Here is a 26,949-nt window from a genome sequence, read left to right on the forward strand (position 1 = left end):
ACCTCACAGGAACGACAAAACTCCCATGGGGAAACGAGACAGTTAAACTTAGACACAGACACCAAACTGATACAAACAACCTTTCACGAAGGTGTGTACAGGAGAGTGTGCCAGGGAGTTCAGGCCCCAAGACACTTGTTATGACTGTCTCCGACTGTCCCCTCAGATAGTCCCCCCCGCCCCCAGTTCGTTCCAGGCACCCTCTCCTTACTCCCTGTGCAGAAACCACTGCACTGGTCACTTCTGCTTCCAGCATCTCTGGTCCCCAAGCTAAGGGCACTAGGCACTCACACACAGGGTGTTCACTTCTGAGTGGGCCATAGTGACCAAGCTCTCTCCAGCTGTGTTTTCACAACAGTACATGCAGGTGCACCAGCCTTCCGAGGAAAGAACAGCGCCCACCAGTGACTGAGGCTGGCTCCTGATAGCACAGTCAAAATAAGACTCTGATGTCAAAAAGGGAAGACAGAAGCCAAGAAATAACACTGTAGCTCTTGGTGCTTCCCAAACCTCTCTGTGACAGACACATTCTCATCTATTTTCAAACAAGGTGAAGAAACTTGGCCACAGACAGAACCAGTACTCAAATTCTGACCTAATTAGCTCAGAGCAAGCTTTCTTGAGAGACTGTGTATGCAGATTAGATTAAAAGAGGGCTCCTGAGATCAGGGACATTATCCTCTGCACCCCTAGGAGGGGAGGTGCTGTGACCACAGGCAAAAATCGGAAGGGTGTGGCCACAAACCCAGGAATGCAGGTAATTATGGATGTAGAAGAGTCAAGAAAGAGATGTTCCTGAAGCCGCAGGGAGTGAGACCCTGCAGATGCCTAGCTTTGTTTAGCCCGGTATGGGAGAACATACAATGTGGAAGATACTTCCATTTGAACACAGGTAAGTGAACATAGCAGTTGAGAGAACTGCACTTCCTAAGGTCCTAAGTTCAGTTCTCAGCAACCACATGGTAGCTCACAACCATCAGTAATGACATCTGGTGCCCTCCTGAAGAAAAGACCTGGTCATCCTCATCAGCTTAGACCATGAAACCCAATATGGACGAGTTCAACAGAACCACCATGTATGGGCTGCCCATGTATGCTTCAGCATTGCCAGGGCATACATTTCACTTATTCATTCAAATAAACAAAGCACTGCACAGGAGGTGGCTTTCCAGGTCCTTGGGGCAGGAGCTGGGCAGCCAAGGATGCAGGAAAAGGGATCCATCCAAAGGTGATCCTCAGTCTGCTGCAGTAGACAATGGCTTTTAGAAAACTTGGTAACACGGGGAGAATTCCTTAGGTGACCCTCTGGCTACTGCTCTTTACAGCTGTGGATCCAACTAGGCTGAGCGTGCCTGCCCAGATCACCCGTGCACAAGACGCAGTTGAAAGAAAGACGCCGCAATCGTCAAGCTGGTGAAGGGATCTGGACTGCAGGTGTAGGAATAATTTCTATTATTGGCAGCCAGATGGTCTGCAACAGTCTATTACACAGACTTGAGAAACAAAGATTGTTCATTTCTGTAAAATTTACAAGTGTGAAGAATGTGCCTCCTCTTTCTTGTATGAGAAAAAACTTGAAAATACTAAGTGGGGGGAGCTCAAAGAGAGGATACCAAGAGTCGGCATTACTGCCAATCAACTCTAACTCTACTTGGATCGTTCCTTGAAGGATTTGTTTAAATAACAGAAAGATATTACCCTTCTTCACCAAAATAATTTAAAATAAGAAAATAACGTATGGTGGGTTTTATGATGAATTAAAATACCTAGCACGGCACAGAGATGAGATGCCCAGCTTAGTTTTAGAATAAATCACAACGTGTAAATGGGCTGCAGAGGACACGGAAACAGGCTGGTGTGGACGCCTCAGTGTCCTGAGTCTGACCCAAACAGTCTGGTTTATTAAAGATTTCCTTATTTTCATCTTATTGTACAGCATTTTGCCTAAATGTGTCTGTGTACCACATGGGTGTGGTGACCCTGGAGGCTAGACATAGTGTCTGATCCTCTGAATCCAGAGTTATACATGGCTATGAGGTGCCATGTGGGTGCTGGCAACCAAACCCAGGTCCTCTGCAACAGTAAGTGTAGGATAATGAGGAAAGAATGCCTGACTTTGACCTGACCTGAGACCTGGGCCAAGGAAAAACACACTGACCCTGATTTGACCCAGAGCCAGGGCTTGAAATCCCACCAATCCCTGAGCCTGTCCCTGAGTCAGGCTACAGATCCCACCCATCCCAAGCCACTCTGGAAAAGCTCTCCCACTTCCCCACCCCTAAGAAATCCTATATAATCTCTGTACCCTGTTCGTTTGCTACTGCTTCTCACTCTAGAGGCAGCCACCTCCCAATAAATCTCGTGGGTGAGGTTTGCTGTGCAGTGTGACACTGGGTGGAACTGCAGTAATGTGTCACTTTTAACACCCACCACAGCAGAGCTGTTACACCGTGGGGGACCAAAGAAAAGCTCTAACAACTTCACTGGGGCAGAGTTGTAACACTTGCCCTGGGAAAACCTTCCCAGAGCAGGGGCAGGGTTCTAACACCTCTGCAGGAGCAGACTGGGCAGACCGGCCCGGCAGGGCTCACTGTGAGATGCGGGAATTCCTTGGCTCCCACCTACCAGGTTACTTTTCTATTCCATTTAGAGTAAGCACTCTTAACCACTAAACCCTCTCTCCAGTAGGACACTGGCTTTTTTTTTTTTTTTTTTGGCAAATTATATACTAACAAATTATGTAATTTTTTTTTTTAAATACTGAGGTATAGCCCATGGAACCCTCTGCTTGCCAAACATGAAGACCTGACCTCAACTCCCAGCTATGATGGTGCATAAGTGTAATTCTTAGGCAAAAGAATCCTAAATTCAAGGTCATCCTCAGTTCTACAGGGAGTTTTAGGCCAGGCTGGACTACATGCAAACACATCTTTAAAAAAAAAAAAAAAAACTAGTAACAACAAAACTCCTGAGACATATATTAGAGGAGGCCTTCACTAGCAATACAAAAACAAGCAAGCAAGCAAACAAAAGGGCTGCCAAACCTGTTCTCCAAGGGAGTCATAAACAAAACAAGGGCAAGGCCTCGCCAAGCTAAGTGGAGTATGGCCATTACCAAACTGAAATCAGCGTAACTGGCAGCCATTGCACTGTGCCTGTGGACCAAGCATGTCTTCCAGGTATTCAAGCCGCTGCCTTCTTAGTGGTGTGTTCCTGGCATTTCCTTAGCTGGTCTGTGCAAAACACTCTAGACTTCAACAGCTCTCAAGGGGGGTTCATACCATGTTCTTGAAATGCCAGGCAAGGGATCTACCACTGAGCTATTTCTCTGACCTCAAGTTCTTGCCACAGTTCTCCCTTGGCTCGTCCATGGAGACGGTCAAGTCTCAGGACAATGTGTTAGTTTGTTCACTGAATAAAAGCATCAGTTAAATGTGGAGATCCAGCAGAGCCCTGGCTCACGCCTCCTTATCCTGACTCTGATGATGACGTTACCAAGCTGCACCAACAGAAATGGCTTGTTGCAGGGTTCTATCAATGTCATTTTTGCCAAAGGGGAAATATATCTTCAATTTTTAATTTGCTGATACTTTCTTTGGCTTTGAAAAAAAAATCAGATTGGTTAGCCTTGCTTTAAAAATGGCTTTATGAATTATTTCCCTAATACAGGAAACACCAGGGAAAGATCTGAGGTTGAGTGATGAGTAGCTTTTTTTTTTTTCAATAAGCCCTAAAGTTTACAATATAGCATTTAAAAATTCAGCTTGGTTTGGTGACCACCTTTAACTCCAGCTCTTGGGAGGTATAGACAGGTGGATCTCTATGAGTTCAAGGCCAGGCTATCCTACACAGTGAGTCACAGGCCAGCCGCCATGCCTGGCTCTGACTTTAGTGTAAGTATATGTACGTACTTGCGCCTGTGTATGGTGTGTGCATGTGTGCATGTGTGCAGGTGTGGGCAGAAACCAGAGAAGGCACGGGTCTGCCAGTACTGGAATCACAGCTATGAGTCATGGACGTGAGTTCTGGGAACCAAATCCAGTCCTCTGAGCAGAGTGCCTCTCGTCACCGGCTGATTCCTGGCCCAGAATCTAGGTTTTAAACATCGAGTGTTTCATATGGGTCATAGAGGCAGGTGTGTTAAGAACAGACTATAAGGCAAGAAAAGTACGGAGGGGTCAGTAGGAAACTGCTGCAGTCACAGAGGAGACAGAACAGCCTGTTCCTCAGAAATTCTACATCTGGAAGTCACTACCCAACACAAATGGTTAAGTCATGGAAGAGGCTGGGCAGATATAAAGAGATGTGGCTGCCGCTGTTTGTGACAGAGCGGGGACACCTGTGCTGCTAACGCTGATCACACAGGAACAGCAGGTTAGGAAATGACAGAGGTCTATGCTACAGGGACGATCTGGAGTCACCAAGTGCTTGTGACAGGAGACCGAAGCCTACTATAAGCGACGGGTCGTGAGACGTGCGTGCGTCTCCGGCCACCAACGACAGACAGCGCTGCCTGCAGCGTGGGATGCGCAGCAGAGTCCCAGCTGCCTCTTAGGGCTTCTGCATCCTGCCGCACTCTCGAGTGAAGCGGAACGCTGGGAACGGGGATGCTAAAGCACCATCAGAGGCTGACCAGCAGGTGTAAAACCCGCCTGTGGGTGACCCTGCTTCAGCTGGTGCCAATCTGTCCAGGGGGATTGCCCGGACAGATGCGAACACTCCCAGTGTGGCAGTGGGGCCACAGGAAGGCTTTGCTGAGGCCAGGTGGCCTTAAGAGGCCGGGTCACTGAAACTGGCAACGTCACTGACTTCAGTCTCCAGCTCCCATCCTCAGAGGCCAACCTCCCCCAAATCCTGCCTTAGTCTCACCCATCCCCCATAATCACTGCCCATCCACTTGTCTCTGTCTCTGACTTTCTGTCTGGCTGAGCCCGCCACATATTCATATTGCTCGTAGACAGGAGCTTTTCCTATTTTTCGTGACACCCCTCAGCCCCTCAGCAGGCTTATGATGTCACAGGCTCTCGGTACCTGCACATGTCTGGGGAATGGCTATAGCAGTTCTGCAGTCTACATGGTGAGATGAACCCCTTGGAACGACGTCACCGGATCCTCCACTAACAGAAGCAGACTTGAAGTGGGCATCTCTTATGGGATGCTCGTGTTCTCCCAACAGTGACTCATGTGATTTGGGGAACGTGTGTGACAGGAACTGCTTCTTCCTGGGACTCACAACTCAGCTGAAGTAGGAGGGACGCTGAAGAGTGCAGATGAGTCACCAAGGACCCAATGCTTTGGCTCGCCTGAGGGACAACACTGAAGGCTGACAACAGCGGGAGCTGCCCTCTTTACGTGGACAGCACAGCACACGGGTCACAACGTGAGACCAGGAGCCGGCGAGATGGCTCAGCAGCTAAGGGCACTTGCCTTGCAAGCCTGGTGACATCAGTTTGATCCCACGTAATGGTGGAAGGAAAGAACCAAGTCTACAGTGGTATCCTCTGGCTTCCACCGGCACACTATGGCAGGTGCTCTCTCTCTCTCTCTCTCTCACAGACACACACACACACACACACACACATTTTGTCTCTCAAGCAACAACAGTAATAATACTTTTTTAAAAATCTAGACAAGACCCAAAAGTGGAAGAGCATTCGATGCTGAAGCCAGAGCCTTGTGCATTCTACCCAGACACCATACCACTAAACCACACCACCCCAGCCCCCAGTCCCTGCGGAGATGCTTCCAATCCACATTTTCTCCACTACACCAGGATGTTTTCAACATGATGTAGAAAAAGAATTTGTATGGGAGAAAAAAGCAGAACACTGAAAAGTGTTCATGAAAAAGAAGACATGAAAGAATTAAAAATAACAGAACAATGTCAAGAATTTCCTCAGGAAACAAAGGAATAGTGAATATACTAGCTTATGAACTCAGTCATGGTGCTCAGAAAGACTGAGAGTCAAGTGCAGGTAGAAAAGTCAGCACACGAAGAGAGACGTGCAGGAAAGAAACAGATGGGAGCCATAATCAGGAATGTAGCCTTACAGAGGTCCCTACAAGTGAGGCACTCTGGGAGGATGTCCTAGGGTGTCTGGCAAAGGACCTCGCATATTCACAGGTACAATCATTCTCTCATCGTCAAACAAGCCTTGGTTATCAGTAACTCCATCTCCTCGACAGGCTTCCTCCACATCTAAGCAAATCACTGCCTATTCTCTCTCTACACTTTTGTCCGGTCCAAGACTTAATTGCACGGGGCCCATGTCTAGCTCTCTTCTAGCATGTATGGCTGGTGGCAGGTGCGGGCTCGGACTTCCTTCCTTTTAGATGATGGGTTAGAGCCACTACCTGGATATACCACACACCGTTTGTTCTTCCACCTGCCGACGGACACTGGCTTTGCTTTACTTTTTACTATCATGAAGAATAAACACTGAGAAATCGATATTTTCATTTCTCCTGGGTATATCACTCCAAGCAGAACCGCTGAGTCGGCTAGTGAGTGGATGCTTAGCACTCTGAGGCCATGCTGAAGTGTGCCCCCCCTTTACCTTCCCATCAGCAAGAACGAGGGCGCTGGTGTCCCCAGTCACGGGAACATTTGCTTCTGGCTGTCACACATAGCCAGGTGGCTGTGATGTTCCACCTGTCACTGGAATGAGGCGGTTTTAAATGACTTTCACCACCAGGTATCTTTTCATAAGCTTATCAGCCCTTGGCATAGTGACAAATGACTGGCGTCTACTATGGGCCAACAGTGGGCCAACACGGAGGCTTGGCTGAAGGCCACCACTGGCAACCTCTCGGGTGTATTCCAAGGACTGCTGAGTTATGTAGTAACTTCAAACTGGGTAATTTTTCTTTTTTATTGCTACACTCGAATACTGTTTTAGGACACTGGTCTTTCTTTAAAGACATGGTTCACAAAGTCCTTTTCCAAGTCGAGACTGTCACTTCAGGTTCTCAGTCACTGTAACACCAGTGTTCACTGTGATGTGGTCAAGCCACCTGTTTTTTCTTCTGTCTCTGTATTCTCCAGGTCATATATAAGCTGCTAGCTAAGAGCTCTCTGATTCTAGGTTCTAGCTCCTACCCAGCTGCGAGGGAATTTCACGGCTGAAACAGCTGTCGAGTGAGATTCTTTCATGTGTGTGCTTTGGTGCTTCGTTGTTCCGGCACCGTTCGCTGAAGACCTTTTTTTGTGTGTGTGGGGGGGGGACTGATTGGTCTTGGTGCCCTTGTTGAGAGTCGAATGACCATAAATGGGGGCTTCTTTATCACTGATCTTTAAGCTTATTCTTCCGCCACTGCTGCACCATCTGGAGTACTCTGCCGTACGCTTTCCAACTTTGCTTTCTTTTTCCGGACTGTTATGGCTATCCTGGGTCCCTTAAGATTAGGTCATCTTGCCCACCTCTGCCAGGGCATTGCTGGTTTGTTTGTACACTGGAGGGGATGGAGCCCAGGGCCTTGCAAACAGGCCAGGCAAGTACCCCACCGCTGAGCAGCATCCCAGGTACCCAAGCTGCAGCTCTGAAGTGGCTGCACTAGAAGCTTGACAGGGGTTTGGGCAACTCAAAGAGCACCGCCACCCCGACAGTACCGGATCTTCTACCATGTGCCTGCCCTGTGACGGCTCGTCTGCCGCCTTCTCAGTACTACCTTTAAACCGCTCCACCCTGCACCACTAGGAAAGTGGAAATACAACCACAGGGTCAGGGAGGGGACTTGGGAGCTTAGCTGAGTCAATAGAGTACTTGTCACATAACCAGAAGGGTCTGAGTTCAGTTTCAGCACCTGGGGAAAGCTGGGTATGGTTGCCCAAGCCTAGTCTCCAAGTGCAAAAGAGGTAGAGACCAGAGGACCCTGGAGGCTCACTGACCAGCCAGCCTCCTTCAGTCTTTGAGCTTCAGGCTCATCGAGAGGCCCTGTTTCAAAACATAAGGTGGTAATTGAGGAAAACAGCCAACACCAACCTCTGGCCTCCATATACATGTGTACACATGTGTGCATGCATTCCCTAGTACCACACACACACACACAACAGAGGTGGGATATTGCTGTCATAGAATAACTGTGTACTGTCTGTCTCTATGCATTTTTTTTGCCTGTTCTGGCAATTCCACATAAAACAATCACAAAATTGCATGGGGTTCCAGCTTACATGTGACTAGGCACTTAGACGGTTATGCAGCAAGATGGCGGTCAAGGGCATGCATGTGGCTGCCTCTCCAGGCCTACAGTGGGTACAGTGAACAGGAAGCTCATCCTCTCGAGCACACTCAGAAGCCTGGAGATGGGAACCAACACTGCAGCTCGTCCAGCCAGGGTGACAAGGGCACATGCAGGGTTCCGTTTACAAACAACAACGGTGTCGCAGTTAGTGTTTCTGTCACTGTGACGAAACGCCATGCCCAAAGAGCAAGCTGGGGAGGAAAGGGTTTCTTAGGCCCACACTGCAACATTCCTGTTCATCACTGAAGGATGTCAGGACAGGAGTTCAAACAGGGCAGGACCCCAGAGAGGAGCTGATGCAGAGGCCATGGAGGAGCGCTGCTTACTGACTTGCTCAACCTCTTTTCTTATAGAACCCAGGACACCAGCCCAGGGATGACCCCACCCACCATGAGCTGGGCCCTCCCCCAATGATCACTAATTGAGAAAAGCCTCACAGCCTCACACCATGGTCTCAGGGAGGCATTTCCTCAGCTGAGGCTCCTTTCTCTGACGTCTCTAGCTTGTGTCCAGTTGACACACAAACCAGCCTGTACATGGGTGGCCATAATCCTCTCGTGTCAGTGAGTTCACTTTCATCATACCATACAACATGGCTTCATCTAACCGGGATGCAAGGACAGACGCAGCTTCCATCTCTCCCACACCAGATGAAACCAGTAATGGTTCCTGAACTTCTAAGAATAAATGGCAACCCTGTTTTTGTTTTTTGTTTTTTGTTTTTTTTTGGTGGGTCTTTAAGGTAACTGAGAAGCGTGTGTGGGCTGTAGGGAAAGAAGACAACAATTAATTAGACTTGAGGGAATTCGCTCTCTTCCTGCATTGCCTCCGATTCTACAAATAGCAACATTCCATCACACATGAGGCGTGCGGTTCACACGTGAGGCACAGGTTACCCCTCAACAAGCGGTTCTGATGATGGAGTTCACAGACCACGCAGAGTGTGGTCCCTCTGCCCTGGCCCCTGCTCCCACAACCTCTGCAGGTCTCCTCTTTTCTCTTCCTGATGAATGAGTCACCACTGGATCCCTGACACAATCAGGAGGGCTGTCATCTCCGGGACGACCAATGTAATTAAACAAAATGTGCCGTGAAGGCATTGCAGCCAGCTTTAAAAGTCCCCTCATGCCCCGGTTTTCTTTGGCGGCTGTGATAAAGCACTCTGACCGAAAGCAGCCTGGGAAGACAGGAGTTATTTGACTTACACTTGCAGATCACAGTCCACCGGTAGGGAGAGTTAGGACAGAAACCCAAGCAGGAACTTAACTAGCCTTACCATCCAGTCCAGGACCACCTTCGGGCCTTTCCACGTCAGTGAACAATCAAGGCTCCCTCCCCACCCCCAGATATGGACACAGGCCAATCCGATCTTGGGAATTCCTCAATGGAGGTTTTCCTTCTAGGCCACATCAAGTTGACAACTGCAGCCAATTAGGACATGTTCCTGGCTGAGGATACCTGCGATAATGGGGCAGTGAAAGGGGTGGAAACCGCAGGGATCACAGGAAGTGGTCAGTGTATGAAGAGATCCTTCTATGCAGAGCTTCAGAGACCACATGTGAGCAGGGCCCTGACCCTCCAGGAAGGACTAGAACACCAGGTGCCATGAAGTAAAGGTCAGCAATCACAGGAGACAGCACGGAAGGATGGCGCCCCTCGCTGTGCCTTGCTCGGCAGGAAGGGCTCTGGCAGGCCACTGCCTCTTACAAGAAACCAACCAACAAGCTGATCCCAACAACGTCCTCACAACTGCACAGGAAGGTTCCAGAAGCAGGGTCACATCTATATGTCTATCTCATCATTTCAAATGTTTGTTCATCTGTGTTCATTCATTGTGTATACACACACACACACACACACACACACACACACACACACACACATGCAATGTCTGTGAAGGCCAGATGAGGACACAGAATCCCCTGGAGCTGGAGTTACAGAGGGTTGTGAACTCCCTGATGTTCTGGCCATTTCAATTGGCAACAGACACCATCTCTACAGAAACATGAACTGCCTGACTCAATGCATGACGGTCAGAAGCAGCCTGAATATAGGAGGCTCATTGACAATCCAAACAGACTGACATTCTGTTTACATGTAGGTCATATATGTATGTGATACATACATGTACAGACACAAAAGATAAAGTCTATGGGGCTGGAGAGATGGCTCAGTATTGGAGGCTTTTCCAAAGGACCCTGCTTCCCAGCTCCCACATGGCTGCTCACACCATCTGGAACTCTGGTTGCAAGGGTTCTGAAGTCCTCTTCTGGCCTTCTGGGGCACTGCATGCATGAGGTGCTCAGATACATGCAGGCAACACACACACACACACACACACACACACACACTAAACACGAATATGTCTAAAGAAGGAGACAAAGCTCATTGAAACGTCTCCCATATGACTGTTTGGCCCTAGAAGCTTCCACTGTCCTCATGCTACAGTGAAGGGCCTGTTAGGCACAGTTTAGGGGGTTCTCCTGTGCTCTCATCCTGGGTCTCCTGGTCACAGCACAGAGCTTCATTTAAATGCATTTGCATTTGTCTCATTCATTTCATTTAGTTCATTCAGTTTTTTACTATCACATCTTTGAAGCAAAGATTTAACTCTGAAGAGATGAAACTCTTTAATAGCACATCAAAATCTCAACACAGACTGTATTCACGGGCTCTGCACTGTGGGTCCCCTACCTGCAGATTCAAACTCAGATTTACATATTTTAATTTGTACCTGTCCACACTTTCCCCTTAAACAAAACAGTGAAACAGCCATTTAGTTAGCTTCACATTGCACTGTGTCTCATGGTGAACTGTAGATACGCTAGAGACTAAAATGTATGGAGACTACGCAAACACGTTTTATAGAAAGGATTTGAGCACTCACTGATTGTGCCTCTTCAGGGGATCCTGGAACAGGCCTTCCAGGGACACAAAGGACCCTGCAAAGGCAGGCATTGTGTATCTCCTTCAGACACAGGCTTGTAAGAAAGGAGGAGGATGCTGATCCGCAGCTTCCCTTCCCAACATGCAAGGACTCCTCTCGATGTCTTAACTAATCTGCACAGCAGGTCAACCCTGGGCTGGACCAGGACTGTAGTGGCATTTCAATTGTATTTTAGTAAATAAAGCCTGCCTGAAGATCTGAGAGTAAAACAGTCCCACTGCTCAGCCTTACAGACCGGGCAGTGTGACACACATCTTTAATCCCAGTGACCACCCTAGTTTGCCATAGAAACTGAGTGGTGCTTGCCTTTAATCACAGTGGCGCACATCTTTAATCCCAGCCTAGAGAGGATTATAAAACGGGAGGAAACAGCTATCAAACACAGTCTCATTCTGAGATTCCTGGAGGCAGGCTCGCCACTCCAAACTGAGGTCAGGTAAGAGTCAGTGGCTGGCTGCTTTACTGCTCGGGTCTTCAGGTTGAGCCCCAATTCCTCTCTCTGAGCTTTTATCAATCTGCTTCACAGAACTACTTTCAACACTAAACACACAACTTTCACAAGTGTGAGCAAGAGTTCCGGGGATGCTTTCAAAGTAAGAGCCCGTGCAATGTTAGCATGACAGCTACTCTTCATAGGGTATCTTCTTAAACTTATAGAAGCTACTTATGGCACACGAATAGTTGGAAATTTATTTAGAGATAAATACGAAAAAGTCACCATAGCACAGACACTATGAAGACACAAGTATGAAAGCACACACAGAACCAAACACATACATGTGTGTAACATACAAAGCTGACTGTTAATACCGAACAAGAGGGAAAATGTACAAATCGGTATTGTTTAAAGGGAAAAAAGACTAGAGAATCATAAATATAGTTTATTAAAATGTATACTGTATCTAACACTTTAAAAATAACCACGGGGCTGGAGCTGGTTCAGGGGTTAAAGCTCTCAGAGGACACAAGTTCAATGCCAGCCCCGTCAGGCGGCTCAGTACCACCTGGAACCGTGGCTCCAGGAGCTCTCAGGCCTCCAGTTTCCACGGGCACCAGCACTCATGCATGCACACACACACACACACACACACACACACACACACACACACACACAAAATTAAAAAATATTAAACTGAATCTAAAAAATAATTGAGAAAAATTCTCATTGTATCTTAATGGTCTTAATACTTACTACTGCGGGTTTATCTGAATGGAAATTAATGGGAAACTTCAAACTGAGTTGTCCTCCAGCTCTAGACACAATAGGTAAAGCAGCTGCCCTCGTATCTCAGGGACAGAGCACGGATGTCCAGGGCATGGTGGGAGTGCTGAGCAAAGATGTCCAGGGCATGCTGGGAGTGCTGGCCTGCCTGCAATCTCAGCTCCCTGTTTCACATGTGTGCATGTCTGCATATATGTACAAAGGGTATAGTGGAGATAGGACCCACATCCAGATACAAAGTTTATTTCTGTTTCACTTGTACTATAATTATATTCACAGACTAACTGTACTAATAATTAAGACCTTTAAGATTTTTTTATTCATATGGATGCATGTGTGCATGTGTGTGAGTGTCTGAGGAAGCCAGAAGGGGTTGTCACAGCTGGAGCTGGAGTTACAGAGGAGTTACAGTCCTCCATGCAGGGACTAACTCAAGTCCTCTGCAGAAACAGTGCCATCTCACCAGTCCCCGAAGATGGTTATATATCATTACAGTGTACCTGGGTTCCGATGTGACCCACCACATGGGGTCAGGTGCAGCGTTCTCTGTTTATAGTCTCATGATGAGACTCAGAACATTTCAGGTTTTGCAATGTTTAGATTTTGGATTTTGAAGTTAGGAATGTTCAGTCTGTGCTGTGTTAATCCAAGCTACTCAAAGGTGTCAGGCTGGAAACAGCCCACGACAGAGCCCTTGCAGCATGTGGGAGGCCTGAGGTTCAATTCAGAGAAGCACACACACCCACAGGAACTCATCTCAAAAATTATACTTGAAAAGACATACTTGATTTAAAATTTTCTATTTACTTTTTCAATCTTATTTTTTCATGCACAAACTGAAGGGAACAGAGGCACTGGAACTCTCTCCCTACAGGTGGGTTCACGCCCTCGATTTAAAGGAAAAAACACTAGCAAACAGTCCTGAATGCACAGGAGATGGGTCACGTCTCAGTTACTTTTCTATTTCTGTAACAAAACCCCAAGACCAAGCCAACCTACAAAAGTAAGTACTTAACCGAGCTAATGACTTCAGAGGGCTGGAGTCCATGGTGGCAGAGCTCGGGTGGAGTGCGGGCACGGCAGCAGGGACAGCTCACATCTTAGGCAGAACGCTAACTGGGAACGGTACCAGTCTCAAAAATCTCACAACTCGCAGCCAGTGACATACCTCCTAATTTTTCCCAAACAGTTTTCCTAACTGGGACCACATATTAAAAAATATGAGCCTATGGGGCCATTCACATTCAGAACTGCATTTTAAAAGCAAGAGAAAGGAGAACTCTAACCTCAAGCTCACAAGCTTGAGTACAAACAAAATGTTTCAAGATATATAGATGAAAACTAACTTGGTCACATGCTCAAGTGTGTGGAGTGTGTGGGTATTTCTACTGTGCTTCAAAATAAATTATTGATATAATCTCAAATCTCGGCACAATGGCACTTTGATGGTCTATGATCCCAACACTTAGGGAGCCAAGGCAAGAAGACGAAAGTGGACTGAGGACCAGCCTGGGCTGGGCAGTGAGTTCCAAGCCTACCTGGGCTAGCTACGTGGCAATCCCTAATGCATTTTATCTAGAGCAGGGCTCGGAGAATTAAACTTACAGAGTGAGCTGGGGCTGACTCGCTTAGCATGTGCAAGGCCCTGGATGCAATCCCCAGTGCTGCGTCAAGATTTCTCACAGCAGCAGAGCCAAACAGAAAGACAAAGTCTGGGGCCTGGAGGTGGTCTCAGCAGGCAGAGAGAGGCACCTGCCATTCAGGTCTCGTGACCTGAGACTGAGCTCTAGAAACCACATAAAAGTAGGAGGAGAGAACTGATTCTAGAATGTCCTCTGACTTCCTCACGCATGTCACAGCACATGTGCCCTCCACCACGCGCGTGTGCATGTGAGCGCAATGCACACACACACACACGCATATGCACACATACACACACAATAAAATAAGAAAACTGCAAAGCATACATACGCATACACATACATACACACACAATAAAATAAGAAAACTTCAGTGGTTAGAGGGCTGTTTTACAGTGTTCAGGTTTAGGAGCCATTGCGTGAGCCACTGCAAGAGAAGGAAGGATTCTGGATGCTTTCTGCATGACACTATACACCGCCAGAACCAACCCTAAACAAGAGAGGAGAAAGGAGAAAAACCAAACCTGCCTCGTGCTCAGAAAGGAATGCCCAGCAGAAATCCCCACCATCCTCCTGGGGTTGGTTGGGGCTGACTTCTGACAGATGGAGGGGCGCCTGGCTGGAGAGCAAGAGTGTTACAGTTGGTTTATTGACAAATATTGGTAAGAAAATGGGTGGTTCCCGCAGTGAGAGCAGCCACCTTCATTCACATGTCTGCAGCCTCTTCGTTTTCCCCCAAACCCGCATGCTCCTGAACAACACGAGAGATACAGAGAAGCGGGCCTACGCAGCCAGGGCATGGCCATGCACAGGAATCACATGGAGTTATCAGAAGTCCTCTTGGATCCCCGTTTCCCTTTTCTGTGACCTGAAGGTGACAGTTTTGTGTCTATTCTCAGGCTGGCTTTGACGAGGGGACTGGACCGTGTTAGGAAAGCACTTGGCACATACATAAGGAGACTGAGCAGATGAACACATGGAAAAAGCAACGTTCGTTTCTAAGCTGACGATTTACTTGTATAAATCAACCATTAGCTAAGATCATTACTAACTCAGGAGGAAAAGGTTCTATTTTGTGTCTTTCACCTAAATGATTTCACACTACCCTTGTTCCTTAAACTTAAATATGCCAATCATTCTCATTCCCGAAGACTCTCCGGAAGCTTTGCCCCGCCCCCTGAACAGAAGGTAACTGACTAATAACCCAGGCTCCTGTGGTGTCTGGCACACTGGAGGCGTGCTAGCCAGCAGCGCACTGAGGAGGCTGGGGAAAGCGCCTACCTCTAGTCGCTGGATCCGCCCCTTGAAGAACATGAAGAGGGAGGAGTTGGGATACGCAGCTTCCTTTTTGAGAAGAATCTCCTTAGCTTCATCCAGGCCGGCTTTGCTGTCACTGCCATCCAAGGCAAAGAATGGGCGGACCACCGTGTGGTACCACAACAGAGCTAATCTGCAGGGAGGCAGGGAGAGAGAAGCCGTGAGAAGGGTTCCCTGAGATGCTTTCTGTTCTCAAAATAAAAGCCAGCATGTGCTGTTCCAAGGCGGACTTTCCCAATGAAATCTTGCTAAGCGACATACAAAAAGTACAATCAAAATGCTTCCCCACTTTCATTTTTGCCAGTATCTGGAAAATGGCTACTTTAGCATGAGATGTCAATCAGTCATTCCCTATGCATTTGACAAGAGGAGAAAAACACAGCAGATGCACCTGGCTCTTCGAAGCTTCCAGATGCGTCGTTACTAACGGAAGCACCTGGATTGTACCTCACTGTCCTGTGCACAAACTGGAGACAGTCACCAGTCACCACCAATTTATTGTCTCTTTGTAATAAAAGCTTTTACAGTCTGTAGAAGTAAAAATGTGTGTTCATAAAAGTCAGGCTACAGGCCAGCCGTGGTGGTGCACACCTTTAATCCCAGCACTTGGGAGGCAGAGACAAGCAGAATTCTGCATGTTCCAGACCAGCCTGTTTTATATAATGAAGACTACATAGTGAGCTCCTACACATCATATATACATATATACCAGGTACAAATCACAGGCTCTAGACCCAAATGTACAATCCACTGCCACAGATCTTAAATAAGGATTAAAACAACTGAGAAGAACAAATCAAAGGCGCCTTCCCAGCCTCTGAAGGCGTTAAACAATATAAAAATATAAATTGCTTAAAATTCTCCAAGTTCAAGTTAGTTAACTAAACTAGGCACACAGAGAGTAAAATCGCTGAGACCTGCTTTGAGGAGCATATACAAGCATTTAACCAGCACATCAAATATTTTCATGTGAATGTCACAGCTAGTGCACTGGTAAATCTAAGCCCCTTATGGAGAACATATTAATTTGACGAATTAATTCCAATCCCTTTCTCAGAGATAAATACAAAACAATACTAAGCCGTAAGCAAGACATGTTCACAAGTTACCAACCTGCTAATAACACTCTTAGTAAAGGCCACGGTCTGCACAATCTAGTGCTGGGACAGGCGGGGGCAAAGCTATTGTCATGATTCTTACAGAGCTTCCACCCTCCATTGCTAACGTGTAGAACTGCATCTCACTGAGGTGTTGTACGAATGACATCGCAGAGTAGGGAGAAACAGGACTCAGGACCTGTCGAGCAGCTCAGACTGAGGAGAGAGGTTATTTTCTAGATAGAGATTTTAAAGATTTGTTTCTTTTTATGTATATGGGTGTGTTTTGCCTGTGTGCATGTTAAGTGCATCATATGTGGGCAGTACCCAAAGCGGCCAGGAGAGGGCATCAGATCCCCTGGTCCTGGAGTCACAGAGGGTGTGAGCTGCCATGTGGGTGCTGAGAACAAAACCTGAAGTCTCTAGAGCAACAAGTGCTCTTAACTGCTGAGCCATCATCTCTCCACCCATGAAGAAATTTTAAAATCATATCCTTTTTCAACATTTTAGTCATTTTCATTTTAATATGACTGGAATCATCCAGGAAGATAGCCCAACAACACCTATATTCTTTGTAAGGACAAAAGTCTCAGAACCACACAAAACTAGATCTTATAAATTCAAGTAAAACCAGAAGTGTGCAACTGAGAGATCGTGGTAAAGGCACAAAACTCCTCATGAAAGGGTGTGGACATTTAAAAGACTGAGTTGGCTGGCCAGTTGTGGCCATGGTTGCACGTCTTTACGCTGTAGAACATCTGCTGAACGATGCAAAATGTGCTGCGTTCCTTTATGCTGCATTTGTTTCGTCGTGAAGCGGTGTTACTGTGCCTGCCTAAAACGCCTGATTGGCCTAATAAAGAGCTGAACGGCCAATAGCAAGGCAGGAGCAAGGACACAAGGGGCTGCCAGTCAGAGAGAAGAAAGGAAGAGAAGAGAGGAGCAAGAAAAGAAAGAGAGGAAGACGCCAGGGGCCAGCAACCCAGCCATACAGCCAGCCACAGAGCAAGCATAAGCAAAGGTATAGAGAACAGAGGAAGGTAAAAGCCTGGAGGCAGGATAATTTAAGTTCAGAAAAGCTAGCTAGAAACGAGCCAAGTTAAGGCTGGGGATTCATAAGTAATAATAAGTTTCCGTGTGTTTATTTGGGAGCTGGGTGGCGGGACTCCAAAGAGTAAAAAGAACCAACTACACTTGCAAGTGAAATAGCTTTGTTGGCAAAGTGCTCGCCTCCCAAGAATGAGAACCTAAGCTCAATCCCCAGAACCACAGAGAATTATGGACCTGGTAGCCAGCACATGCTTGCAGTTTCAGTGCTGGGGAGGTGCAGGCAGGGGCATCCCTGGCATCAGCCTAGACTACCTCGTCAGCTCTAAGCCAGTGACAGACGCTGTCTCAAAGGAGCCTGTCCTGTCTCTGAGAATGACACCCAAGGTTGCTCTTTGGTCTCCACGTACTGTGCATGTGTACCCCCACATACAAACACACACATATGTGTGTGTAAACATGCATGCACACACAAAGATAAGGAAATAACAACTACAGGATTCCGGGGACTGAACAATGTCCCAGCTCTCCGGCTAACATGATTATGTCACCAGCAGCACAGAATATGCTCCTTGACAATGCATGACAGGAACAGCATCCTTATCAACCAACAAGCATTTTCCTGAAGTTTCTTTTAAAGTTCTCACTGCTGTTTACTTACTTTCAATACTATATTATCTACCAAAGCATTGCAATATAGCTACTCACGTAGCTAAAGGGGCCTTCATGTCCTTACTTTCGCTTGCATACGTCAGTGAAGAAAGGCCCTGTAGGCGGTCTCCAGGAAACCCCAGCAGGTTGATGATTTTGAGCAGGTTTGGGGGCACCATGGATATGCAAAGGTGAAAAAGGCCATATCCAAAGCTGACAGCACCTTTCAGTCTGTTTAGGGACTCCTCAGTCACCCCTTCAGCCACTACGTGATTATCATTTGCGGCATCAGAAGATAAGGGCTCTTCTGCTAGCTTCTTCTGATACAGCTCCTGAAGGGCGTTGATGTCCACATAGCACTTATTGTAAATCTTCCAGGCTTTCCTAAGGATCCACCCACCTTTGATATAGGCTGTGAAGAGAAGGGAAGAGAGGGATTCAAAACTCAGCACCAGCGTTTGCATTCATGTAACGATACAGGACAGTTAGAAAGGAGCTGGGGGGAAGCAAACACTTGAAAACACACAAGTATTAGCTGTCACTGTACCACACCTGCTTCACGGAACCTACACACCTCCTATTTACAGTCAGTGTTCCTTCAACACAGAATGTGGCCACTGTAAGAACCATGCAGGCTCTGTTTGTTACTGCTGTTATCCAACTCTTCAAATGGAGGGAGGGAGGGTGGAGAGGGGAGGGAAGGAGGGAGGGAAGTGGGCAGAAGGGAAGGACTGTCCAAACCCCATTCCCCCAGTCTTCTGTGAACCCCACTGCTTCCCTGAACACGGTGATGGATCCTGGCAGACCTTTGCACGCTCTTGTATTTCTCTCCCATGTATTTTCATTCCTCAAAAAAAAGTTCTTAGTCTAATCCATGGCTAACTTTGTGCCTACACACTGAGCGGGGTGTCTTGCCAAAGAAGTATTAGTAAGCAAACAAAATGATTAATTCATATCTAGGTCAAAATGCCAATGCATCACTCAAAAAGTCATTCATGTTAATGCAGACATGCAAAGAATGCCTATAATTCCTCTGATGCTTCCTGTGTACTAAGAGTGGTTTTCATCTGATCTCTCCACAACTCTCCCAGTCTGGAGACATCTACAGTGAGGAGGGTGACAGAGACCCTCTAGAGAACACCCCACACACGAGACTTCCAGGTGAGGAGGGCGACAGAGACCCTCTAGAAAACACCCCCCCCCCTCACGAGACTTCCAAGTGGGAGGAGAGATGAGGAGTCACTGCCCAAGGCCCCTTGGTTCCTCCCCTCAGGCCCTCAGCTCCCTGCTGCTCCTCTTCCCTAGAGCACATTTCGACCTTCAGGTGGGGAGTGGGTTTATCTGTGACCATCTGAGAGCATCTTCACGTCTGGGGGAAAAAAGGCTTCCTGGCAGGAATTTTCAGAGCCAAGTTCTCTTGAGACAACAGACAAGCTGGCCTGGCCCCATTACCGACGGGAAATTACTGCTCTGACCTCCATGAACCATGGCAAACCTGACCTGACAAAGGCTGGCAGAGCCTCTGCAGCCGCAGGAACATGTACTTTAGACAACAATCATGTCAGAAGTGCGTGATAGCAAATAAAATTGAATCTGTAACTCAGTACTGGAATTGAGAGGGAGCTAGGATATGGGTGTGCAGAAAGGAATGAGGGCACGCCTTGCCTGCCGTCCTAAAGATCTGCCCGCCATGTGCACCCCTGGCTAGGAAGAAAGCTCAGATTTCAGAAGATTTGGCTCTGGAAGTCTGGAATGTGAGGACGTGTGTGGCAGGGGATACCTAAAGAATTGGCCTCCTGTAACAAAGCTGGGCCTGAGGGCTCTGAGGAGAGGATCCTGTGCTAACATTTCTTTTGTGTCTTCAGTCAATGCTGAAGAAAGCATGCCCCTTGGGATTCCTGAGAGCGGCAACCACAGGAACCTGCACAAGGTCCCACCTATACTTTGGCCCAGGCTTCCTTCACTTTGTAGGTTCTGCCCCACATCCTGTTGTCACAAACCACACACACTGTGGCTGTGGTCTGAGTCCTGTGGGTATTTTGCATGGGGTGTCCTAGAAGCTAAGCAGACCAGTTTTCCAACAAAGGATCCTGTACTTCCTATGGAATCACAACGAACATTCTGAAGGGTGAACATTCTGGAGTCTTTGTCCATTTAAATGAACAGGGTGAGGATAAAGAAGTCAAACTAAGTAGTCCGGGCCAGTGAGACGGCTCAGAGATAAAGGTCCCTGCTCTGAGCCTGCCGGTGGAAGGGAAGAACTGATTCCTGCGAGGTCCTCAGATCCCCACAGGCACTGGGACCGCACTTTCCCGTCCCTTGCATAAGCAGAATAAATAAATGTAGTAACAAACGTAAAGACCCAAAGCTAAATTCCTCATCATGGAACTAAGGCTTGCTTGAGACATCCTACTTAATTCAACTGGACAGCACTTACTGCAAGGACACTCCATGTCAGACACTGCCTCGGTAAACCCAGGAGGAAAAAAACGTGTCCTCCAATCTTCTCCAGGAGCTGCACAGACGGTCCTGCCACCGCTTGAACAAATCCTGAGCTTAGGAGTGAAACACTCCTTTTGACTTCAACATTCACTTTTTCCACGTAACAAGTACCTAAACGCCTCCTTCCTCCTCACTTCATCACTATGTGGGGACTGAAAACGGAAAACTTAAGCTCCACTTACCGGGTGTTTCCCTTATTAAAGTAGAATCTTCATTTATGAGAAAGCAGCACTGAAGATGAGGAGGACAGGGGACAAGGAGGGGACAAAGGTGGAGCTGCGGCCAATCACATCTAGCCAAGGGATAAACTGTACAGCAAAGAAACCTGGGCAATGTCCAAACTTGGGAGTGAGGAGAAAGTGAACTTTGACCTCCAGATCCCAGCAGAGGAATGAGAGAAAAGCCAGCGGTGACAATAACCAACAGAAAAATCCATCAACTCCGATCCACATAGAACTCAATCAATAAAGCAAAACTGAATCCCGCCCATGAAAACCCCATTCTTATCAAACAAAAATACACAAATTTCATGCCTAAGGAACACACTGGCCTCAGCGTCTGTGAGGATAAAGTACAGTGTGGCACGCACGCACACGCACACACACTCACTGACACTTGGGGAGCTTTAACTTGAGCCAGGAAAATTAAAACTTCAAGAGCTTGCTGGACTAGTCAAGACTAGACACTCCAATGCATGCAAAACAAAGCTAACACACAGAAGGAAATCTGCTTCAAGAAGCTGTGCTGGGACAGGCTCCCCAGGACCTCCCTCCTCCCTCCTCCCTCCCTAGCACCATGGCTTCTGCAGGAGGCCACCTAAGCAACTGGGCAGATTGTGCAGCAGGAGGATGCAGCCTGCTTTAGGCACCAACTCTGCTGGGGAGAGGCTCTGCTTGGGGGAAATGTTGGGCTACCTATAGCCTGGCAATGCCTCCAAAGAACCACTTCCCTTCAGCCATCAGAGAACACAGCTTTCCAGGCCCACGCGGCATGACCTTCCCCCAGCTCCTCTGAAAGGGCAGATACAAACATTCGGCCTGAGAAGGCAGAAGAGCAGGAAACCACAGAGCATTTGCCCTCCCTGTGAGGGTCAGCATCAATCGGCAGGGAGATGGGGGGAGGGGTCAGGAAGCCGCACCACACGTGGGAGTGGAAAATCCTTGCTGGAAGGGTAACTTCTTAGAAACCGAAAGCAACCAGTTACACCACATCGACCTTGGAAGGAATCACCACGTCTGGCAAGGGCACCTGCCTCTGGAGCCCCACAGTGCAGATGAGGAGGCTAACCTTCCCAAGACTCAGGCAGCAGACCTTGAAGGAAAAACGCTGACTTACTGTGTGTGAGCCTGTGTGCACCAGTGCGTATGCTTGTGCATGTGTCCAAGTGACTGTGGGAAGGGTGTGTGTTACCTGGGATACCCTTGGTGCTGTTTCTCAGGAAAACAGCCTGGAGCTCGCTGAGTAGGTGATCCGGTGGCTAGGGGACAGAACTTAAGTCCTCATGCTTATGAGACAAGAGCTTTGCCAAACAACTTGTCTTTCCAGAAGAACAGGTGACGTCATTGTCACCAGGCAGCCCAGACTGTTCCCAGTGGCATCACCCCCCATTCTTCTTCCATCTACAGAGTGCACACTCACCGCATGCTAGGGAGTGGCACTGGTTATGCATCAAGACACAGAGAAAGAAGTCGGCTTTTTTTTTTTTTTTGGTTTTGTTTCATTTGTTTATAGCAATCTTGACAGTGGCCTAGGCTAAGCCTTGACAGTCTTATCCTCCTGCCTGGCCTCCAAAGTGCTGGGACTGGAGACACGCAGTTTGCCCCCTTCCAATGTGGCTCACTCTCTAACTGCAGAGGGACAGAGCAGAGACCCTCGGCCTTCCCCTTAGCTCAGAACCACTTGTTCCTGGCGCAACCTCTCTAAGTCCGCGCCTGCTGGTCATAAACTTCCTCAACCCCCCCTCCCCCCCACGAAACCCCTGGTTCTCAGGTGAAGACTCACCCTCCTTCATCTCTGGATGTCAGCAGCTGTCACAGGGCCAGACTCCAAGGAAGTGCTAAGACACATGGGCCAGAGGAAAAACAGATCAACAGTCCCTACCCTTGAGAACTTGACTGAAACAGGCCCAGAAATGAAAACGCAGATCACTGGTGACAGCTGCTCACTTGGCCACACACAAGGTCCCCTCTCAGCACCCAGAAAGGACTGTTGAGAAAAGGGGAGGCCTTGGCCACACACAAGGTCCCCTCTCAGCACCCAGAAAGGACTGTTACGGAAAGGGGAGGCCTTGGCCACACACAAGGTCCCCTCTCAGCACCCAGACAGGACTGATGAGGAAAGGGGAGGCCTTGGCCACTCCTGACGAGGCGAGAGGTGAACCAAGACACAAGCTGCCAAGGCCATTTCAAAGAACCTCGAGGAATGAGCAGAGGATGCTGGAAGGGGGCGGGTGCTGACCTGCCAACCTTGAAAGGGACTTGGTTCTACCTTGTGACACAGGCCAGCTAAGTGTCCACAGTCTAAGAGGACAGCCCCAGCTGCAGGGGGTGGGCTACAACACTGAGAGCAAAGACCACATCTGGAAGGGGCCAGGGACACCTGCACTGTGGGGCTACGAGGACGCGCTGGGACAGTCAGTCAGACTGTGGGGTAGTGGGGTAGAGAGGAAGTCACAGCAGAGCTCACTGACAAAGTAGGAAGATGTGGTTGTCTCCCTGGAAAGGGAAGAAAAGGCCAGGAAAGCCATCTGAGCCATTACACCAAGAACACAGTGACCGTTCAACCACAAACGGAACAAGAAAATAAAACCAGGAGGGAGTGCTGCATGGTAGGTTTCCAACAACCTCTTTCTAAAGTCATATACGCACTGCAGAAGGAGGGAAAGAGCCTTGGATTGCAAGCACAAAGATGTGGGGTCACATTGGAGCGTGGCGGGAGAGGAAGCGAGGCAGACACACGTGCTCTTACAAAGCTGGCCTCACCCCACTCCGGTCAGTGTGTGCACACTGCTCAGAAGAGCTCTGAAGCTAGATGAAATTACCTGGCGCAGCGAGAAGGAAACACGGAACAAACCTGCTTAGGAGTTTTTTAGAGGAGGTGCGTACAGGCCTGGGAAGTCAGTGTGCAGAGAGAGGGAGGGAGATGGCGTGTCGAGCGGTTTAAAAGCTGCCTAGCGCATGCGCACAGGGGGTTGGCGTGACTACATCATACGCAGATGATGCCAATGACGAGCTCACGCATGCGTGCAGGGGTTTAGCTGGGTCATACGCGGATGGAACCACGCATACATGCACATGGGTCACGTGGGGGGGGGCGGCTTTAACATTCAGGCATCTCCATGCCCGAGGGCCCATCTGCACGTGCATGGCTCTAGAACCTAGAAGTATAGCCTTATTTGTGGCTCAATAATCACACTAGAGGTTTGTGGTTTTATTCTTGTCTATAAATGTATCCATCTAAAATGATGGTACATGCCTGTAATCCCAGGCAAGAGGATGATGAATTTGGGGCTAACCTGAGCTATAGACTGAGAGAGACCCAGCTCAGAAAAGCAGAGCAGATCCATGGGGGTCTTGAGTACCCCCCCCCCCCAGGGCTCGGGATTGGATGTCTGTGGCAAGCGAAGATCAGAGGGTAAAACAATTAACTCAAGGACAGCACCTCTAGCGTTCTTTAGTCCTTTGTGTGAAGAGAGCGATCTCCGTGAGGTTTCTAGTCTTTACAGTTATAGTTGGAAAATTCCATAGGCAAGGACATGACACTATGCACATCAAAATCCACAGAGAGGTGGCACAACCCAGGGAAGAGCCAACGCTCAAGGGGAAATACCTGACATCCCAAACCATTAGATAAAGATGCTAAATATCCTGAACCCTGGATCCACCCATTCTCACCAATCTCTTCTGTGCTGAGCAGCTTTTGGGGGTGCCCAGGTTTGTTTGTTACCTTCTTACTCAGTGCCTGTCTTCTTTAAACAATTTCTGTGTGGTCTGTTAGCAGGTAATTTTGTAGGATTGTATCTATGTAAATTTGACTGTTAGAACAAAGAGTGAATATTATCTCTCTAAAGCCTCATGGTGTGGGGGATGGGAAGGCCACACAGCTGAGGTGTTTTCGGAATGAATCCAATTTTGAAGGGAGAAACACCATGATTTCACAAGATTTTGCAGAATCAATAGTGACTTATCTAAAAGACAAGTGTTCCCGCAGATCTGCAAAACGGGTGCCCCAGAAGTTGTCCGCTTGTGGGTCTGCCTTTATCAATCTGTCAGTTGTACATTTCCTGTATGGTCTTGTGGGCTCCAACACAGACCCAAAGCAAGGACAAACCTCAGCAGTAAAGTGGGGAATTACTGAGTGACGCTCACTGTTGCCTGTGTCTGTTTACTGTTCAGAGCAAATGAACAAACACCAGGTCCAGGGTTGTTAGCCTATGAGGATTTCTGTTCAGTTCAGTATCTCCTTTAATAAATCATAAAAACTGAGACTCCTGTCAAATGCTGTGATAGGCAGGATTGAACATTACCCTAGTCAGCAGACGAGGAGAAGGGGAAGCAGAGCCCAGGAAGGCACCCTGGGAGATGGGACTTCATGGATGGAATAACCACAGCCCACAGTAAAGGACCCGCTTAGCACAGGGAGGCCCTGGGCATCAGCCCTACGTCACCATATGATTTATGAGTTAAAAGTGAAATAGGTTCCACTCCCCTAATAAACCAAAAGTAAAACAAACAAAAGAAAAGCATGTACAACAAAGAACACACAAATGCCACAAGAACTAGTTAAGTACGCCATGGCTCATCTGCAGCATAAACGACGCCGTGGTTTGTAACGACATTCTTAGCCCAGTCATAGGAATACTGCTAAACCTGCTATCTCCACAGGACAGCTGACAAAGTACTGCAGACTGCATTTCCTGAAGACACATCTGAGGAAGATAGAGTACGAGGACCTTTCTTCTAGGTGGAAACATCGGAGGTCATAACCTGACTAATCTGTCCTTTAAACAGAAATCTTCTCAGTATTTCTATAACAACTGGAATAATCAGAAACAAAGAGATTGTCTGATCAGCGTGACTCTGGGCGGGGCCCACACCTGTGTCTGTGCACCTGAGTGTTAGCTTGCACTCTCAGGAGCTCGGCAAGGCTGAGTGGGCCAGAGAAGGGCAGTGGAATTTATTCTGTAATGTTTGATAACTTTCACATAAAACACTTTACCGCACTGCCTGATGCTTCTCTTTCAAGGTCTAATTTTTGGTCTCTCCGAGGCAGCATCTCGGGCTGGAAAGATGGCCCAGTGGCTAAGAATGAGTACTGCTCTCCCCAAAGACCTGAGCTCAGTACCCAGTGTTATCATTTATAAAGGGGTAGGCCTCAGCTGGGTCCCTGGCAGGTGGCGGGAGAGAGACAGATAGATACACCGCGCAGAGTGAGAGTTTGGGTAGAGTTTGTTTAGTGGGTTATAGAGAGGGAAAGGGCAGGGGGGAAGGGAAGAAAAGGGGGGATAGGAGGGAGAGGGAGAGAGACCATGAGCTCAGGCTGGTAGAGTAGGAGGAAGGTCCACTTGCCTCAGCTGAAGGGGGGGTTGCAGTGGGTGGAGCTTGTCTTTTAAAGGGACAAAGTACCCAGGTGACAGACAGATTACAAGACCCTGTCAGGCAGGCTAAAACCACCTCCAACTACAGCTCTGAGGATCTGATGCCCTCTTCTGGCCTCCAAGGGTACTCAACATGTACCACACCCTGACACACAGAAAGAGAAATAAGATTGAGTGGGAGGAGAAGGGGAGGCAGAGAGCTGTGCTCTTCTACTGCCTAGGCTGGTCCTGAGCTCAAGGGATCCTCCCGGCTCCGCCAGTGCCCAAGTAGCTGGCATTTATATACCAACACCCTAATTACCCTCTCTTAGACATTTTCTGTATACATTTCTAATTTTTGAGACAGGGTCTTTTTATAGCCCTAGTTACCCTAGAACTTGTCCAGACTGGCCTCAAACTCATAGAGATCCGCCTACCTCTGCCTCTTGAGTGCTGGGATTAAAGACGTGCGCCACCACTGCAGGGATGATTATTTTCTTTATGGCTAAAATGAGTTCCTCACCAGAATTCTTGGGCAACAGAAAAAGAATGCCAAAATGACAAGCATGACTGTGTGCTCCAGTAAGGTGAGCTGCCCCTAGGCGGCAGTCACTGCACAGCTCCAAACTGGCAGGGATGGGGTGTGGTGGGGGATGGGAATGGGGGTGGGATGGAGCAGGGTGGGGTGGAACAGGGTGGGGTGGAGCAGG

At 48.1% G+C, this 26,949-nt stretch overlaps 1 protein-coding gene across 4 annotated transcripts in view; it reads right to left on the bottom strand.

The window, feature by feature from the left end:
- Positions 1–26,949, bottom strand: part of Ttc39c (tetratricopeptide repeat domain 39C) — an 89,756-nt gene that overhangs the window by 18,545 nt on the left and 44,262 nt on the right. For 2 of the 4 annotated variants that reach the window (XM_050160711.1, XM_050160710.1), the window contains exons 5-6: positions 18,220–18,574; positions 15,332–15,500 (exon numbers count right to left, since the gene is read on the bottom strand). In XM_050160711.1, coding sequence (XP_050016668.1) covers positions 15,332–15,500; positions 18,220–18,574 — 524 coding nt within the window. Of the gene's footprint in view, positions 1–15,331; positions 15,501–18,219; positions 18,575–20,846; positions 21,069–26,949 lie in introns of those variants that run through there. The other 2 variants (XM_050160712.1, XM_050160713.1) reach the window with 2 other exon arrangements.

The sequence above is a fragment of the Alexandromys fortis genome, unplaced genomic scaffold (assembly GCF_014885135.2).
Source record: "Alexandromys fortis isolate MF-2015 unplaced genomic scaffold, M_Fortis_MF-2015_v1.1 scaffold_104, whole genome shotgun sequence".
In the NCBI taxonomy this organism is placed as follows: Eukaryota; Metazoa; Chordata; class Mammalia; order Rodentia; family Cricetidae; genus Alexandromys; species Alexandromys fortis.